The 19,573-nt window shown below is 32.6% G+C and overlaps 1 protein-coding gene across 1 annotated transcript; it reads left to right on the top strand.

Annotated features, from left to right (window-relative positions):
- Positions 1–5,543: 5,543 nt before the first annotated feature.
- Positions 5,544–9,086, top strand: LOC127720887 (deacetylase EF_0837-like). The gene is made up of 2 exons (XM_052227629.1): positions 5,544–5,574; positions 8,398–9,086. Exons 1-2 carry the CDS (start codon positions 5,544–5,546, stop codon positions 9,027–9,029), a joined length of 663 nt encoding a protein of 220 aa, XP_052083589.1. The 3' UTR covers positions 9,030–9,086.
- The last annotated feature ends 10,487 nt before the right edge of the window (positions 9,087–19,573 follow it).

Genomic DNA, 19,573 nt, shown 5'->3' with positions numbered 1-19,573 from the left:
TTGGTGTATACACCACGTCTCCCTTTATTCATACATTATTAGAAAATATTCGTTTTATAGACATTTGTTTTTAAGTCGTGTATGCTGACCTTCATAGACCTTTTTTTATATCGTTAGGTTGCTGTCTCGTTAACGTCTACCCTAATCATACTCTTTTATAAATTCAACTGTCTTTACTGATCTCTCTCTCTCTCTCAACTGCAATATTCGATTAATATTATTGAAATATAGAGTAGATATGTATTTTTGCTGCGTGTTTGCTTGAATATTTATTATTGTTTCTTAATATTGTAGGTTTTCTGACAGTACCATGAGCAAAATCAAGTGGGCAACGACCTTAATCAAACAATGGAAATCTACCAGAAATATTAGGGCGAATGATCCAAATGTGGGACTTAGTCCAATTCGCGTAGATCTGGCTGAAATGTCGCTTGGTGAATTGAATTATTCCATTTCCCGCTTTATTTGTGAAGTTCGTAAAACGGATGGAACTGAATATCCACCAGATACGCTTTATTCTCTAGTTATTTGTTTACAGTTATACATGGATACACTTGGATATAATCATAAGTTTCTATCTGATTCTAGCTTTATTCAGATAAAAATTCCCTAGATAATGTAATGAAATTACGAGCAGAAGTTCGCGTTCTTAAAAAACAGGCCGAAGAAATTTCTTTGGAGGAGGAAGAAAAGTTATGGGCAAGTGGTTCATTAGGATCTGATAACGCTCGTCATTTATTAAATACGTTAGTCTATTTAATAGGTTTAAACTTTGCATTAAGATGTGTCCAGGAACATAGAGAATTAAAAGGGGGAAATTCATCGCAGTTTCAAATAAATGAAAAAAATGGTTCAAAGTGTTTGATTTATACTGAAGCAAAATCAAAGGCAGACCAAGGAGGTATCAAGCATAAAAACGTTAAAAGAAAATCTGTGGTGGCATATCAAAATACCGAAAATCAAGCTAGGTGCGTTGTGAATTTGTTTGAATTGTATGTTTCTCACTGTCCACCGTTTCCTAGGAAAGCCGATGCGTTGTACTTGAGACCTTTGAAAATTCCAAACGGAAACATTTGGTATGCTGATCAACCAATTGGTAGACATAACCTCGCTAACATTGTAGCTAGCATTTGTCAGGAAGCAGGTATAGGTGGTTACCGCACTAACCACTCGCTTCGAGCTTCTGTCGCAACTAGGATGTACGACGCTGGTGTAGATGAGCAATTAATATGCGAGGTCACGGGTCATAGATCGAATGCTGTAAGAAATTACAAAAGAACAAATGAAAATCAGAAAAGGAAAATCAATTCCGTTATCCAAGGACGAACCGATAGTGAAAACAATGATTCCGGAAAGTTCAAAATATCCAAATCTGATGACAATTTGTCAATTACATTGAATATTTCCATGAAGTGAAGTGTAATATTTCAGTCAGTGTTGTGTTTTGATGTTGGAAATGTCTGAGTATAGTAATTAATATGCAGTGCTCCTATATTCTTTTCTTTTAGTTTCAGTCGTCATGTCCTCTTAACACCGATACAACGAACACAAGTGCAGTTATATTCTAATTCGTCACCTCAAACGCATATAAAGTATTTATAAAATAAAAACAAACACTTGTTACATAGGAATAGCTCGCCAGCATGTGCAGCTTACTGTTAAATTTTATTAAAACAAAATATTGAGTCCCGATGTCATGATATCGGCAACACCGCTGCGTAGTACACGACAGCCTACAAAATAGAAAAACAAAATCAGAAATCGTATATACATATAAATCTTAATAATCAAACAAACAATGTCCTACTGATATTATAAATATCTATCTATCTATGCGTGAAAACATTTCAAATATACAAGCATCTTAATCCGGGTGGGGGGGGGGGGGGGGGGGGGGGGGGGGGGGGGGGGGGGGGGGGGGGAGAGGGGTCTTAACCTAAACTAAGCTGCCTTACTGAACGGTATACGAGCTTCGAATGACCATATATCTTAAATTACTTAAACAAGACAACTATTCGCGCTTTAAAAATCCCGTGCTATTTACATAACAAATATCATACTCAATATATTTACGCAACGCGACAAATATTGACCAATCCGAAATATCATATATTTAAAACACAAACCTGTTTATCCAATATAAACACCAATAGATGACCACTATGCGGACACATAATCACGTGTGATTGTTTACATAATAGAAAACACGTGTATGCTCAACTTTAATAAATACATATGTATTTCTTGTTTGATGTTTTTAATCACTTCTTACAAGTACATTTTTTATTTTTATTTTCTTCTCTTTCACTTTTCCTATAAAAATACGCAGTAATATGGAACATTAATTCAAAAGGGGGTTTTAAGTAAAACTACTGCATTTTGATAGGAAACAATGTTAGAGGGTACAAATATAAATATCAAATGTACTTGTGGCAAGTCTTCTAGGTAAATTGTTTTCATCGGTTCCAAAGTCTAGGTATTAATCACAAAGATTTTTCCTTCAGGGTATTTCATACGCCTAATTAAAGACGGACAATAAGACTGAAATAACTCTCCATTCCTGGAAAATAATGGAGAGTTACAACAATAGATTTACGCCACAAGTGTGTTTTAATATATATTCATGTTGCGACATGTCGTAACCATAATTTGACGAAATTCTTTAATCGTTAACGGTTGCGGTTTCATGACCTTTATGCATTATGCACTTCTTATGGACCAATAACCTCATATAGGTATCTCTTACTTACAGTTTATGTGTAACATCGACATAACAACATTAGTATCAAATGCGAAAAATGAAGCTCACTGTTTATAAAATGTTAACATTATTGAAACAATAGTTTTTCCACCCCCTGGCATGGCCGGATTTGGCACAACTTTATGAAATGTTTGGTTTTCATTGTTCTTCAACTTCATCGTTGATTTTGTTTTACACTTGTTGTGATTCGAGCAACACTGGTGAGTATTATGTATTATTTAGAAGAATGGCGTGCCTGGTTTACCAATTAAAACCCTGCAGCTGTTTTTAAATGAGTGTTGAAATACCTTTTACCAAAAATACCTTTTTATAAAACTACATGAAATCACACTCAATTGTTTTTTGAAGGCTTAGTTTATCAAATAGTGTTATAATAAAATAAATATCTTCACAATTTCACCACATGTCAACACATAAAAAACCTCCATAATGATGTTCCATGTTTACCTCAATAACTGCTGACATGTTGTGAAATAAATAAGGAAAGATAAATTAAACTGACCTATATGTGATCATTGTTCATGTAATGGTATAGATAACGTTTTGAAATACGAAACGAAAACAGTAAATAATTTGATCATTCAGTATGACAGAAGCTGATATTTTGATTAGAAATGGAAGAATTATTGATCCTGCAAATGGAATCGACTTAACCGGAAGCTTAGCAGTTTCTAATGGTACAATTCAAGCTGTTGGAGAAGATCTAAACATGAAAGCCGTAACAGAGTTTGACGCAACGGGTTGTTTAATAACACCAGGATTAATCGACTGTCACGTGCATTGCTACGAACATGTAACACCTCTCGGGATTAATCCAGATGAGCGATGTCTATCTAGAGGAGTGACGACGGTTGTAGATGCAGGAAGTTCTGGTATGTGTTTTATCGGTTCTTTCATTCTCAAACGATAGTAATTATCAGCTCAGGTTGGAGTAAGACTGGACCAGACCAATATGACTGATGATGAAATAGAAAAAAAAAACTTTATAAATTTTGAGCGTATTGAACTCTATTCTAGATTTTAACCTTTACCAGGGAACACCAAAACTCAAACAATTTGGAAGTCAGGAATATATAAGATGCAATTATCGTTCATGCAAAATAAGAAAAAAGTACCAAAACATTATTCGCTTTAACCGATATAAACAACGTTTTGCTCTTCTTTTTAAGTATATGTAAGAGAATGATAATCCCTTTCTTCATGAATAAGTACGAGCGTTAGCGAGTACTTATCATGAAGTAAGGGATTATCATTCTCTTACAAACTTAGAATATTGTAAAGTGCTCAAGGCTGAAATGATCTATTCAAGAATTAGTTTCATTGTCAGTGCAATGTTTATAATTGATGCATGACTTCCTTTTTCGGCATGTCATTTATGGATAAGTTTTAGTGATGTGAGGACTTTCTTATCATTTGGGAAATATTTTTAAAAAAAATGCGTTATAGATATTAGGTGACACACAGTAGAAAGAAAAGGTATGAATTGTATGTTTCCTGATTGTGAGTATGAATATAAATCATGTAATATTTTAGTGAGGAATTATCCTGTTTTATTTACAGTTTAAATCAATTAATACATTAGAGTTACAACTATTTTTATTTCACAGCCAATAATTTGGTCCGGCTTTAAACATCAAATACTGTTTCATTATGTCAGGGAAATGCTCAAAAATAATGCCCTTAAAAGTTTTTAATATGTTTAAAATTTAATTCCTGTTTTTTATCGGAATAATTGTATTGGAAATAACTATTCTCCCCAACCTCTGATCAAGTAATCAAATTTTGGAAAGCTAAAGATTTAGGTTATTTTTTTATCTGAAAGATTTTTTTTCTTTTTTTTTGCATTGCTTTGTAATGTTTAATTTTATAGTAATTTGAAGTTATTCATATTTTCATAATAAAATTCACGGTACCAATTTTACTGCACCAGTAAACTTCAACTTATTTTGAGATTTTTGTTTGTTTCACAATTCAACTTTTAGTCAGTTTCAATCACTTTGTGATAAAACCTTTCAATCTGATAAATGTGCTTCGGGGCAGTTGTAACTCATTTATAGAAACTCTTTGTTTTGAACTGTAAATAGGATAATCCCTTTCTAAGAACATGATTTACATTCATTCTTTACAATTAAGAGGCATCCAATTCTACAATTTCATTGGTCGAGAGTACTTTGCTATATTCTAAAAAGTCAATGTTCCATAGAAAGATTTCTTACTAGGTCAGCATTTCAAATAGTTTTTTATTGACCTAAATGCCTTGAATTATAAAGATACTTTAAAACAATTCTTTGGATAAAGCCTAAGCTTAATCTTATCAACACAATGTATATATTTGTTTTAATTATTAGAACCAAATGTTTATTATATGTGATCCAAACCTTGTCTATTTTCTAGGAGAATCGACATTTCCTGGTTTAAGAAAATTCATAGCAGAAAAAAGTCACGCAAGAGTGTTATGTTTTCTTCACATAGTTCAACATGGTTTAGCTTCTTCTGGGTGTGCTGCTGGAGGTAAGTTTTTAAACACATAGCTAACAAGAAATAGTTTATCATGCAAGTAGCAAAGACATGTGTGAACCTTTGTAGATTTTCTGATTTTTTTTAAAAACATGTTAGTCTAACCATGTAGCCAAAATACAAGTAACTATTTGACTTCTTTCAGTTTCAGGTGGAGAAATCGACTCGTTAAATCAAGTGAATGTTGACGCATGCGTAAAGTGTATTGAAAATAACAGGGATATAATAGTTGGTGTAAAAGTTCGACTTTCTGAAACAATATCTAATGGAGGAAAAAATGAAGAAGAGGCTTACAGGTAATTCTATAATGCAGATCTAAAATTAAGTTTCGGTATCGTGAATTTCATATTTTAAACCCTACAAAAAATATCATTATTTGAATGATTAAAACCCTATTCAAACCTACAAATCGCTAAACTATAATGAACTGTAGCGTACTTAAATTAAAGAAATCAAAAGCCAACAAAAGGTTGACTTCACCAAGACTGAACGGAACGCCGATGCACTTGACGAAAATCGAAAAATCAGAAATGTGTCCAAACATTTGACGGATTTCCTTGACTTCTAATTATTGTCTTTCGTTAAAATTTGATTTCTTATTTATTGCAGCGTTGTCTTCTACTGTTTACCTGATTAATAATCCCTAACGAAATATCATATACTATATAAACGATTGACATTAAACTGTGACACACGTATTGCTGTGCAATGACATTTTATTTGGTATTGGTATTGAAAATGATATCTTCATCATAAATTCTGTTTTAGGAGATCGCTGGACGTATCAAAGCGAGTTGGACTTCCACTGATGGTTCATCATACTATATCTACAATACCAACACAGTCAGATGGTATATTTCAGTTATTCTATAAGTTCAAATACAAGTTTCACGAAACGGTTCATATATATCCAGACAAGAAGTCTTAAAAAATACCTCACTCATGGTAAATTTCGTTTAAACTTGATTACATTCTATTTAGAATGTTTATATGTGGATCATCGAATTGAGTTAACAATCTTTAAATTAATCCTTACTTTAGGTCAGTTTAACTTATCAAAATGTGTATTCGGATGTGGATTTGTTTTTGTTTGCTTCTAGAATCACAGGAGAAACATTCTTTATAAAAAATCGTATCTGTTGTTGTAAAATGATACCGTTTAATGTTATTGTAAAACATATTAAAATAGTCGAGTACTCTTCAAAACTGTTAAGACAAATAATATACAATTCAGACCTTTCTAGACTTATCAAATAAATTTAGTACGATCAAGTTAAGAAATTGATATGACTCTGCCATAGCTTATGAATATAATTTTCGGGATAAAGATGTGTAAAAAGTAAAATAAACAAAAACACCGAACTCCAAGGAAAATTCAAAACGGAATATCCTTTATCAAATGGCAAAATCAAAAGCTGAAACACATTAAACGAATAGAAAACATCTATCATATTCCTGACTTGGTACAGACATTTTCTTATGTAGACAATGGTGGATTAAACCTTGTTTTATAGCTAGCTAAACCTTTCACTTGTATGACTGTCGCATAGAATTCCATTATATTGACAACAAAGTGTGAGCAAAACGAACAGACATAATAGAGCTTTCTTACATTTTGACGAAAGGTACGAACGAACGTAAAGGGAGCATGTATTACATTTCCACGATAACACTTAGAGTCAATGTTCCATCTGGTAAAACAGCATTTTTTCTGAATCAAACGAATCTTTAAAAATTTAAGCATATCGTTAATAAAACACGCTTTTAATATCTGAAAATAAAGAAAAAAAGTTTCAAATACACTTACGTCCGATACGTTATTTATGTTAACCACGATTACACACATTTGCACGGGAATTGTTCAAGCATGTGTTTCACCATTAATATTTTAATGAAATCATTGAAGTATGATATTCTAAATCTAACGACAAGATTCACAATTATTTTTACTTCTAATGAGTATGCGTCAACATGGATCATAAAAATTTGCAAGTAGGATGCTACAATGTTTCGAAAAAGTAATGTGAAATAAATCTTAGAAAAAAAGATTTTGTGATGACGTTTTTTCTCGAGCTCTAATTAAAGATCAACTAATTATAGATATTATTTGTACATCTACATTTTAACATCTAAATGAATATCAAGCAAATAAATCTACAATCTTGCACTATACATGTATATATTTTGGAATTAATAATGACGATTAAACAGAAAATATGCTTTGAAGATTGATGATTATTGGTCGCTCAACGTCCAGTGGAAAATATTTCATAAATGTTTAAGACGAAATCGCAATTATACGCTGAAAGAACGATTCAATAGGTGAACCTAACTCTGGTGTATGGACACACCACAAGGCGACAATGGATATTAAGCAGGGGGAAGCGGGGAATCTCTGCAACTTATTAAACGAGCCCCGGCATATGATATTTCTAAGGTCATTTTTTCCCAATTTTACTATTTTTAGGGTTGCAAATTTTTTTAATTTAGGAAGTATTTTTTTTATCTTCTTTTTTGTGTGAGGGAGAAGCCAATTTATTTGCCTTGGTATTGTTTAAGGTGAAATAATACAAAGTTAATTTTTTTAAAAGGGGGGGGGGGTGGGGGTGGGTGATGTGGAGTTGAGCACACTCTATTATTTTTAGGGTATTTTTTTCTTCTGACGACCATATGTTTAGGAAATTTTGTAGAGTTATCTCCTTCCCCCTGGTGGTATTATATTTTTTACATGTTGCATTCAGTGTAATGGTCCTTAATAGGCAAACATTGAGGCGAAATGCCATCGATGTTTCATGACGCTTCGATTACAATTACATAAATATGTCAAAATAAAAGATCCCTAAAACGAGTCTTACGTATGATGCGTCAGGCGTACGTACCTTTCGTCAAATTGTAAGAAAGCTCTAATATATAAAAATGTCAAAAATTTGGGTACAGTAGTAACAATGCATCAATTTGATAGTCCAAAAATTGGTACTAAATTTATTTTGATAGAATGTTTGACGAGTAACAATGAACTTTAAATTGAACAGAATTGATTGAACATGAACGTGAGGTTGCTACTCTGATTGTACATTTACTATGCCATGGTTAATTGTTATATTATTTTTTCAATTCAGAGATTTCATCCAGATTGTGCTGTCCACGTGATCTGCGTCCAGGTGACATCTACACGCACACATTTATTGGACACAAAAGTACTATAATAGATGCCTCTACGAAATCTATTTACCCAGATGTAATCGAGGCAAAACAAAGAGGAGTTCTCTTTGACGTAGGCCATGGTCAGAAAGCTTTTAGTTGGCCCGTTGCTGAAATTTGTGCGAAATCGGGATTTTGGCCAGATATAATTGGGAGTGATTTACACACAGGAAATCATGATGGTCCAGTATATGATCTTCCAACAGTTATGTCAAAGTTTTTACATATTGGAATGCCTTTAATAGAAATAGTAAAAGCAACCACTTTAACTCCAGCACGTGCAATTAAATGGCAGAATTCCATTGGAAGTCTAACTACTGGGAAATCAGCTGACATCACAGTTTTGAAAATTAAAGATGTTGACCATGACCTAGAAGATGGTAGATCTCAAACCAGACGAATTCAGAAAGTAATTATACCTATTGCTGTTTGGAAAGGTGGAAAACAATATCAGATAACGAAGCCACGTGTTTTTCCAAACCCCGAGGTTCTAGCTCAAAATGCTCAAAAATTGACCAATGACATAATTCGCGATGTAATATCACTTTAGAGTTTCAAACCGTTTACGGCTGTATCGAATGAAAGTGGAACATCGTGCATATTTAAAGTTTACTGCTATAATTCTATTCTCGTTTATTCTATTAAAGATTTTCAATTCTATATTTTTAAACTTATTTATAGTGTTGTACGTTCGATAAAAACATTCAAATTTACGTCAGTTGTATTAAATATAAGATAGTGAACCAACAAGGTTGATGAAAGATAAATCATAGATCAATACCGCATTTTGTTTTACTGTGGATACACATCTATTCGATAATTCATGGTTTGAAGCAAGACTCGAATTATTGTTTTGTATTTCTGCATTGAAATTAAGTTTAGTTTGTTCTTGGCATTCCCAGGATAGTTTATATACCTTTACTTTTATGACGTTACTGTATGAAATATTTTGTGAAGTACTGCAACCGACATTATAGGTTGGGATGAGATAAATTCTTATTAGAATGCTAAGTCCTTTGAGTCTGTTTAAAGTAAATATGAGCTCTAACTAATACGGTATGATATTGTTTACAATTGACTTAAATTTGTCCTATTGTGAACCTTTTATTACTGTCAAGCAGCATTCCAGCAGCGCCTTCATATGGGCCCCATATTTCCAAAATTATACGATATTATAGTGCTTGGGTTTTCTAACATAATTTCCCTGATGCAGAGATTCTGCTTACAAGGAAGCTATTGAACCAAAGGTTCTGAAAAGTAAGGCTGGAATCATTACTTACACCGTCATTATTTGGTTGACCTTTATATGTATATCTGTTTCACAAGGAAATATTACACTTGTTGCCATTATCACATCATCTCCTCAATTGGGATATCACCGAAAACGTTAAATGACAGAATTGTTACTTCCAATAAGCATGTTGTTTTGTAAATTCAACTTCCTTAGCCAAAATTGCCTTAGATTGATTTGGCTATTATTTTAAAATCCTTTATGGTCATATAGCTCTTCAACTATTTCGGTTCTTAAACATCATTGGCTTTCAAACATTCGGTATTGAGTGTTACTGGTAAAGGTTCTGAATGGTAAGGCTGGAATCATCACTTGAGAAGTTTTACGGACGCCGTCATTATTTGGTTGACCTTTATGTATATATCTGGTTCACAGATGACCAGGATAAGGATACACTTGTTGCTACTATCAGGTCATTTCCAAATTGGGATTATACCAATTGTGTCCAAAGACAAATTGTTACTTCTAATCAACATTACGACGGGTGCCACCTTATAGTTATGTAAATTCAACTCCCTCAGACAGAGTTTGGCTATTATTTTGAGGTCCTTTTTTGTCATAAAGCTCGTCAACTGTTCTTTTAAATTCTTGGCTTTCAAATCTTTCGGCGTTGAGCGTTCCTGATGAAGGGTAATCAATAAAAGCGCTTCTGGCGCATGACATTTATAAAGTGTTGTTTACATTTATAAGCATCTTGTCAACTTAAGATTATTTATGTTTGTATAACTTTCTATGATTTTAATAATTAAATTAAATGTTACTGAAACGTATGAATTATATGTAACTGAATGTACATACTTAGCAGGTTAAAATAAATAAAGATTCGTTTGCACATAATTTTGCCAAAAATAAAAAGATAACAAAAGGGGAGCACTTCATTCTAGAAATAAGTAGTTATTTTCCATCTTTCAAGGTACGATTTCACACATTCTTTGTGGCGAGATACTTTTGTAAGGAATATTGACACTCTCCTATTGTTTAATGTATATATTACTAATCTCAATAAAAAGCTTAACGCTTCATTCTGTTTGAACATTGGCGGCCTTGTTATTCCTTTACTCTGATTTATCATTGATTACTGATTTGAAAGTTAAACCTTTTGGATAGATTTGCTCACCTTTTTAGAGCACCTCTGTTCACTTCGTTTTTGAAGATGGTTTTGTCTGATGTTCTTAATATATGGTTGTATTTGTCCCTTGGTATCTTCTTTCTCCTCTCTTTTTTAAATTTAGATTTGTCTAATAGAGGGACGAAAGATACCAGAGGGACAGTCAAACTCATAGATCGAAAACAAACGAACTGACAACGCCATGGCAAAAAATAAAAAGACAAACAGACAAATAATAGTACAGATGACACAACATAGAAAACCAAAGACTAAGCAACACGAACCCCACCAAAACTGGGGGTGATCTCAGGTGCTCCGGAAGGGTAAGCAGATCCTGCTCCACATGTGGCACCCGTCGTGTTGCTTATGTTATTACAAATCCGGTAAATAGTCTAATTCGGTAAGTCACATTCGTGAAAAAGGAGGGTAGTGTAGTTACGACATAAGGAACATATCCGATATCATCTGTGAAACGGTTATTCCATAACGGTCAACCAACTCGTGATGGCGTCCGTAAAATTTACGAAGGGATGACTTCAACTTCACCATTTGGAACTCTTGGTTTAATAGCTTCCTTGTGAGCAGCAATCCTTTATCAATGAAATCATGATAGGAAACACAAGCCCTGGAATATCGTATCAATTGGGAGATATATACTCCGTATGCAGGCGCTGCTAGGATCTAAGATATATCTAAAATACTGACAAAATGCGGTTTCAAATATAAAGTATAACTGGATATGTGTTAAAAAGCTTCAACCCACCATTTTTTCTTAAAATGTCCTGTACCAAGTCAGGAATATGGCAGTTGTTATCAGACGGTCAGTTTCTATGTATGTTGGCGTTTGCTTTTGTTGTAGTTCAGTGTTTCTGTTGTTCCGTTGTTTTCCTCTTTTAGTTGATGTGTTTCCCTCGGTTTTAGTTTGTTACCTGGATTTGTTTTTGCTTAATCGAATTATGACTATTGAACAGCGGTATACTACCGTTGCCTTTATTTATCATCATTTTAATTGACATATTTTACATTTTGAACCAATCAATACATAAAACGTGAAAAAAAAGAGAAAGCCACATTATTTTCATATTAACAGCATAGCACAATTTCTGAAATACTTTAAACAAATGAATCACCAAACAAACCTCTGTTCATGAGGAAATGTGTCGCCATAAAATCAACTTCCTCGTACGCCTGGGAGAGCAATAATTGTCACGTTCAGATTAAAAGCTTTGAATTATTTACGAAAATTAAGTCAAATGCTTTATCAAATATTATGTGGGTTTCTTTTTTAATTTGGTTAATGGTTTTAAGTACTATTAAAATACGGAACAGCAAATATGTGGATATGATGAAAAAGAAAATTGCACAGACATTTACAATATTTGAGTGTTTATTGGAAATATTGTTTTAGTGAAATTATTTCGTTTTTAGTTTTAAGGTAGAATTTAACCATGTTATTCACGTTGTATGCAAGAGTTCCATTCGGGCTAAATACCGTAGCTGGACCAACTTTATGTTACATTTCAACTGTAATGAACATTGTAGTGTTTGTGACTTTGTTTGATAAGAAAATAAGAACACCATCAACAATTTTAATGCAGGGTTTGGCTGTTGCAGATGGTATAACTGCATTATCCACATACGGTATGGAACCAATTTTCAATTTGTTTTACGAAAACATCGGTAAACCTAGTTCTCCTAGTGTAGTTGATTCCTATTCTCATACTTACGGATATGAAATTGAAATTTCAATTGAAGAAACACAGAATCTTGTAGACCTGAAATATCCGTATTGCGTTGTGCACTACTGTTTGAGCCACTTAGCTGATAATTTCCACCTCGTATCTGTTCTTTTGACAACTTCACTTGGAATACAGAAAATACTAGCTCTAGCATTGCCAATATGGAGCAGAATAAACATAACAAATCGTAAGTCTGTAATTGTTTGTTGTTCATGCTTTTTATTTTCGATGGCTTTAAATATCCCAAGAATGTTTGTAGTAAGTATAAAATCCGAAAATGAAGATTCTTGTTTTGTGACAAAACCATCAAAGACAATTGAAAAGTATGTTCTAACCATTTATCCAATCTTGTTCGCTATTTTGCTAACAATAGCTATCGCAGTGATGATTTCATCTGCATGTTACATTGTATTAATTTTGTGCCGCCGGAAGCATGTCAGAGGTCATGCTAAAATATCGAACTGTGAAAGGAAGTCTTGTGTATTAATTCTGTCTGTTATGAGCATATTTGTATTGTCAGAACTACCTAGAATTGTTATTTATGGAACTGTTTTTAAAACATTCATTTATGATACACAGAATGAGAACATAGCATCATATAAGGTTGGTAAAGAAATAGAATATGAAATGCTGGCATGTTATCACAGAATCGAGGATGAATTCATTTCCGAATGGAACATACAAAGGGAGATATCTTCATGTTTTCGAGTAACTAACAGTTCAGAAATACAGGAAGAAATTGAAGAGTATGTGGGATACTCTGCTGAATGGTCAGGTTATCTGTGGTATATAAAAAACGAAATTGATGACAAGATCAAGAATAATTATGAAGAATTAATCAGTAACACAGAACAGTTGATAGAAGCACCAACGAAAGACAGTTTCAGTGGAAGATTCCGAAGATTTCTAACTACCCTTTATTGTAATGAAATAGATGACTTTGATATCTATTGGATTAACATAGATTTTGAAGGCAAACACGTGTTTTGTGGAGATAGTATTTTCCCATTGTTGTTCAATATTTTACCCTTTTTAATTCTTGGATCTACTCCTTACTCTGAACCTATGAACTATATACTGAACATCATCTGGGGAAATTTGAATATAAGCCTTGAACATTTGAAACTTTTGATGGAGGTTTTAAAAATATTCATGGTAATTGGCTGTGCTTCTAATTTTATTATATATGTGATTATGAGTGAAAAACTTAGAAGCATCTTATTAAAGAAGATAGTTTTTTGGAGTTATCACAGGGAAACGGATAGAAACAAAACGAGCATGTCATTAACAGTAAGAAATTGAAAATTAGATAATAAAAAGGTTTGAATACGCTATATTGTAGCAAAAAGGCCAATGATACTTCTTTTTCATTGTTAACTTTTATTTACAAACGCAAGTTCCATGTTTTAATCATTTCATTAGCTTTCATTCGATATTGTATTGTAGTGATAGAAAAAAAAAAAAAAAAAAACTGAAAGTCCCCCTGACTACAGAATACATTTAGACAGTTAAAAATATACGTATACAGACTTTTTCAGATGGAAGACAATATCAGAATGCGTTAAGAACGTTAAGGTTGAGACCAATCCATAGAGTGTTAAGTTAAAATTGTTAAAAATGTGATGTGTCCATATTTAGAGAGTGTTCAGACTGTAAAGACACAAATTCAAGAAACATCAGACTACTTTAAAAAATTAAAACAGTTGTGAGAAAACTTAGGGAAAATTAATACTTTTCAGAATTGTAAGACACAATTCATACCAAATTCAGCATCTAGTGTTTAATGCCCTTAAAAATATTATTTGTTCCATTTTTGAAAGTCTAACCCGTTTACCTGCACTAGAATTTATTAGAATAACTTATATCCAGCTAGTGATATTACTAAAGATAACCGGTGAAAGCAATGTCCCTACCTTGAAATGTTTTCAAACAATTTGATCGTGTTCAGTATTTATTCTAGAGTAGAAAATTATCAGAATGTTAACACATATTTGCACCGCTTGTTGAGACATCTCGTTTGCAATTTTTGTTTTCAGTTTAACTTCAAGTGTTGGTATCTGTTATCTACCAACGCTCTGCATAACAAATGGAGAACTTGCATGATGACTGTACATGACTAGATTGACTCCAGATGGAATGTCTGAAAAGTACTGAATTTGTACAGACTGCAATTTTACATTAAAATTTCAATTTTCGTTCCGATATAAAATAAGCGTATTAACTTAATTTTGTAGTGCCATATCATCAAATATTGAGGGAAATGCACATCAGAGTCACCCGTACAAAGCCTTCAAAATTTATACCTATAACTGTGTCGATATATTGCTCTTATTGAACGATAGATTTGAGGTTACGTTAATAAGAGATAATCCACTCAACCCTAGAAAAAACCAAATAAATGGTTGTCAACATAAGATTTTCGACCATAGACAGGAGGCTCTAGATAGCTCCGAGTCTATAAAAATAATCAAAACATGTAACAGAGATTATCAAAAATCAACATCAAGACAAAATTTCCTAAAATCCACCAATACTTCTCATTATTCATATTATTACTAGATAATGTTGAATAAGCACAACAACCTATGCTGTTTTTTTATTGGTGTTAAGGATGTACTTAGGTGAAATTAAAAAAAATCAAGAACTTAAAATTGATACTATAAGTCAGAAGAGCATTACTAAAGGAACAAGATAAGCGAAAAATACTGATAGGTAATGGAGCTCCTTTTCGAGATATTTAATTTTTCAAAAATGGCGGGAAAAGGCTGACTCTGACTTTTAGCTTATATTTGCATTGGTATTATTTGGGTCTCAAATCAAAAGAAAAGAAATCTAGAATCTGCTTAAATTTTGGTAAATGACTTTTTATGAGCTATTGAAGTCTTATATGAAAAGAAAAATGGGTGTTAAGGGGCAAAATATATGACCCTGTATCGTAGGAAAAAAACCAAGGAGTCCGAATATCTGAGACAAATTCCTAAACCTGACCTAAGAACATCCTTAAGCTATAGTATATTATATTAGTATATTACTAAAGGTTTCAGTCATTGGAGTTAAAAATAACGGAGGGTCATACAACGCCAATCATGGAATTTATCAATATGCAATTCTTGCTTTCATATGAATTGCAAATAGTAGATAAGATAAAAATGTAAAAATAGTTTTAAAACAGAAACATTTAAGCTTACATGATATGAAACTAACATGTATGCATGTAAAATATATAAAAAGTAATAGGGAGATTTTGAGAACTGTTTAATGCAAAAGACACGATTTTTGGAATCCTTCATTTTTTGAAAACTGACATTAAGAGGTCTCTAAACATTATAGCTCTAATGGGGCTTTCGTTAGTTGAACCCATATTATGTGTATCAGCGGATAAAAACAATTTCACAAATAAAAAGTAGATAATGCAAAAACACATTATTAACACTTTATAAATAGTGGGCCACTTTTAATCTAAAGAAGGTCCATGAGGGACCGAAACCGGGCAGACTCTTAATCGCAATTATGTGCTGTTAATTATGTTTTTTGGCATTACCTACTTTTTATTTGTCATAATTTCTTATAGTAGAAAAGAATTGATATTGGTTATTCATCAATGACACAATATCAGTTTTACTGTTGCCTATATTTAAGTCTCACAACATATTTTTACTCTAGGTATATATCTAGTATCGTTTTTATTTTTTTCACATATATGACTAACATCAAAAAGAGATATTCCAATTTTGCGTATACTTATTTCATAATCTATGGGCACTTTAAAAAATTTATACAACGGAAGCCTTCGACTGTTTTCTGCTCTTTGGTAGGGTTGTTGTCTCTTTGACACATTCCCCATTTCCATTCTCAATTTTATTAATCTTTATTCAAATTTACTGAGCACAGCTTCATACATGTATTTTGATAATGTTATCACAACCTGTCGTACTTTTGAGCAAAATTTGTCATATAACATTTTAACATTGTCATATAACATTTTAACATTGCCATATAAGCGGGAGGTTTGGCTAGCCATACACCAAGTTCAACCCACCATTTTTTTCTTAAAATGTCCTGTACCAAGTCAAGAATATGGCAGCTGTTATCAAATAGTCCGTTTCTATGTATGTTGGCGTTTGTTTTTGTTGCAGTTCAGTGTTTCTGTTGTTCCGTTGTTTTCCTTTTATAGATGTGTTTCCCTCGGTTTTGGTTTGTGACCCGGATTTGTTTTCGCTTAACCGATTTATGACTATTGAACAGCGGTATACTATTGTTGCCTTTATTAAAGCTTTCATGAAAATAATCATAAATGAACGAAAAAAATTCTTAAACAAAACGAAAAAAATCCCCTGAAAAAAAGATTTTGTCCTTAAATACAAATTAAATTGGTATCACGTATTCCGTAAGGTCGCTATTAATAAGAAAACGGTTTTGGTAAGTAATAATATTGAAAGAAAAGATACAATAAAACCAAGTTATAATTTTGCTATATAAATTATAAAAAAGGGAACGGCACTCTAGATGATTTTAATATAAAATTATTTTAAAATGTTGCTATACGAACATATTCATATGGCACCAACCGCAAATTGGTTTTTTATTGATGTTTATGTCACAAGAATATACTCCAACACTCCGTATATTTACGAGGCTAGTGTAAAAAAAAAAAATCAACAAAATCAACAATTTGTTGCAAATAATATTTCTTTTCACAATGGCAAAAGAAACTGAATATAATCAAACATGGAAGTTTTAATTTGGAATAAATTAAGCTGAAGGTGGAAAATGTCAAGTTTTAACATAGTTATGTTTAGATGGAGGTGTTAAAGGTAAAGTTTTAACATAGTTATGTAAAACTAGAGGTGGGAAACGTCAACATGGACATAGTTATGTAAAGCTTGAGATGATCAATGTCAAGTTGGAACTTAGAAATATCAATTTTAATTGAAATGTACAGTATGAAAAGTTAATATGGAAGTAAAAATGTCAATATAGAAGTGAGAAATCATTAAAACAGAATGTCATCATCGGCCTTTCAGAGTTAACATCTGATGTATACGTATTATTATATTATTATTATACAGTATGTTTAACAACGCATTACCAAATATGAAAATTACCCTAGGCGCTTTACATCGTATTTTAATTCACATAAACAAGTATTTACAATAAGATATTGCCATTTGATATGGGACTTTCCGTTTTGAATTTTCCTTGGAGTTCGGTATTTTTGTTATTTTACTTTTTATATGAAAGCCCATGATAAAAATTAAGCTTACGAGAAACTATCACTAATAACTTTAAAAAGATTTACAAACCTGTTCGTGCATTTTTCATAGTTATTCAACGCAAAATAAGTATCTAAGATACCTGGGACGACTCATTCCATAAAGGATCTCTTTTGTTTACTTATTGTACATCGAACTTGTTAACCCGGTGTAGGTCATTAAGTTCAGGTTCTATTAACTACAAGTTAATCGGGCATGACTAATTAGACACGCCCTCTTAGAATCAGGATAGGATCGTGAAAAAACAGCTAGCAAAATACCATAATTTACAATTTCAGAGAATCAAAGTGCTTTTGGTTGATTATCTCCAATCAATAATCAGACGGTATTTGAATGGAAATACAAACCAGTCCGAAACCGGAAATTGTTGAATGAAATAGGAATAAGTCCATATCTCATTTACTCATAGTGGCCGTTATTGGTTGTAAATTCATGTCGTTTTGTTTTTGGCATTCGTCTACCGTGGAGAAAAAAGAGGGGGGCTAATAGCTTTACTTACGATTTTGATCAGGGTTCAACTTAATTCTAAGACGGCTTACGTTTTACCTCTAGCCAACGCTCTATCTTATTAAAGTGTCACTCTAAAATTGTTATCATTTGATTCAGGTCGATCCACGTTGCATCTCGTCGTGAATATGCATGACATATCTGCCACTGGACATTAAGGGAACAATCAATTAATGAGCTTTATTTAGTAACGTATATTCATTAGTCTTTTTTTCTCTTTCCATTTTTTTTTAAACATGAAATAATGTAGTCCATATCAGGGGTTACATTGTATCCTATCCAGCCATAATAGGAGGGGAGTAGTACTGAAAAAAATGTTCATTGAGTGGCAATAACTCATATATTGAAGCGTACAACGGTGGCAGTCTCGTCAAAATTCGCTGTTCTAAGTTTGTTTTTAATCTGATATAGTTTGTCAGAAAAGCAAATATGGATAAAAAAATGTTTTAAGGGGCAACAATTTATATAAGGATTCAACTTATTTTGACGTTTTATTTATTTTTTAGATATATAGTCTTACTGATCGGTTTTGTTATTTAAAGTTTTTCTCCATCTACAATTATTGTTGGAGTAAAAGGCGCAACACATGTGTTAAAATCAGCCATGCGACTTATTTAAAGATTTATCTATCATTTGTTGTTGTTTAACGATTTCATTCATTTAGCTTGTCCGTAGATCGCATTCCCCCCTCAAAGAGTTATTCAAACGATTCTCAGTTTAACGTTTAGATAGCGAGAAACTCACTACACAAGGCATCGGATATACGACATCTCTATTTCGACCGGACGTAGATGCGTATTTATACATCCGAACAGCCAAACGGACGCACCCCTTTAGCAAGGGTATACTGTCGGACGAAAAAAGTCCAGAGATGACAATATTTCTATACCCAATTCAATCCTTTGGTTTTGAATAAAAGCAGATAAAGGTATAATATTAATGCGACATCAACCAAACGACACAGACAAATAAAAACATCAAGAGTCAACACACAGTCTTTTGTAATAGAAAGATGCCTATACAGATTAATAAGCTCAAAATCACCACACGACTAAAATTCAGAGTTAATTTAATGATATTTACCGTCCAAGATAACCCAACAGGCACATTTAATTTAATATCATTTAACATCAAAGATATCCAAACAGACACAAGTGTGTGGTTGAAAAATACTTC

The sequence above is a fragment of the Mytilus californianus genome, unplaced genomic scaffold (genome assembly GCF_021869535.1).
Source record: "Mytilus californianus isolate M0D057914Y unplaced genomic scaffold, xbMytCali1.0.p SCAF_11, whole genome shotgun sequence".
NCBI classification, from domain to species: Eukaryota; Metazoa; Mollusca; class Bivalvia; order Mytilida; family Mytilidae; genus Mytilus; species Mytilus californianus.
Note: the sequence above shows the minus strand (reverse complement) of the source record. Positions and strands in the feature narration are given on the sequence as shown.

Excerpts from the sequence above, each read along its gene's own strand:
- LOC127720887 (XM_052227629.1), top strand. The coding sequence starts at position 5,544 with ATGGAGGAAAAAATGAAGAAGAGGCTTACAG. Across the intron at positions 5,575-8,397 it reads AATGAAGAAGAGGCTTACAG|AGATTTCATCCAGATTGTGC; the intron begins GTAATTCTATAA and ends TTTTCAATTCAG.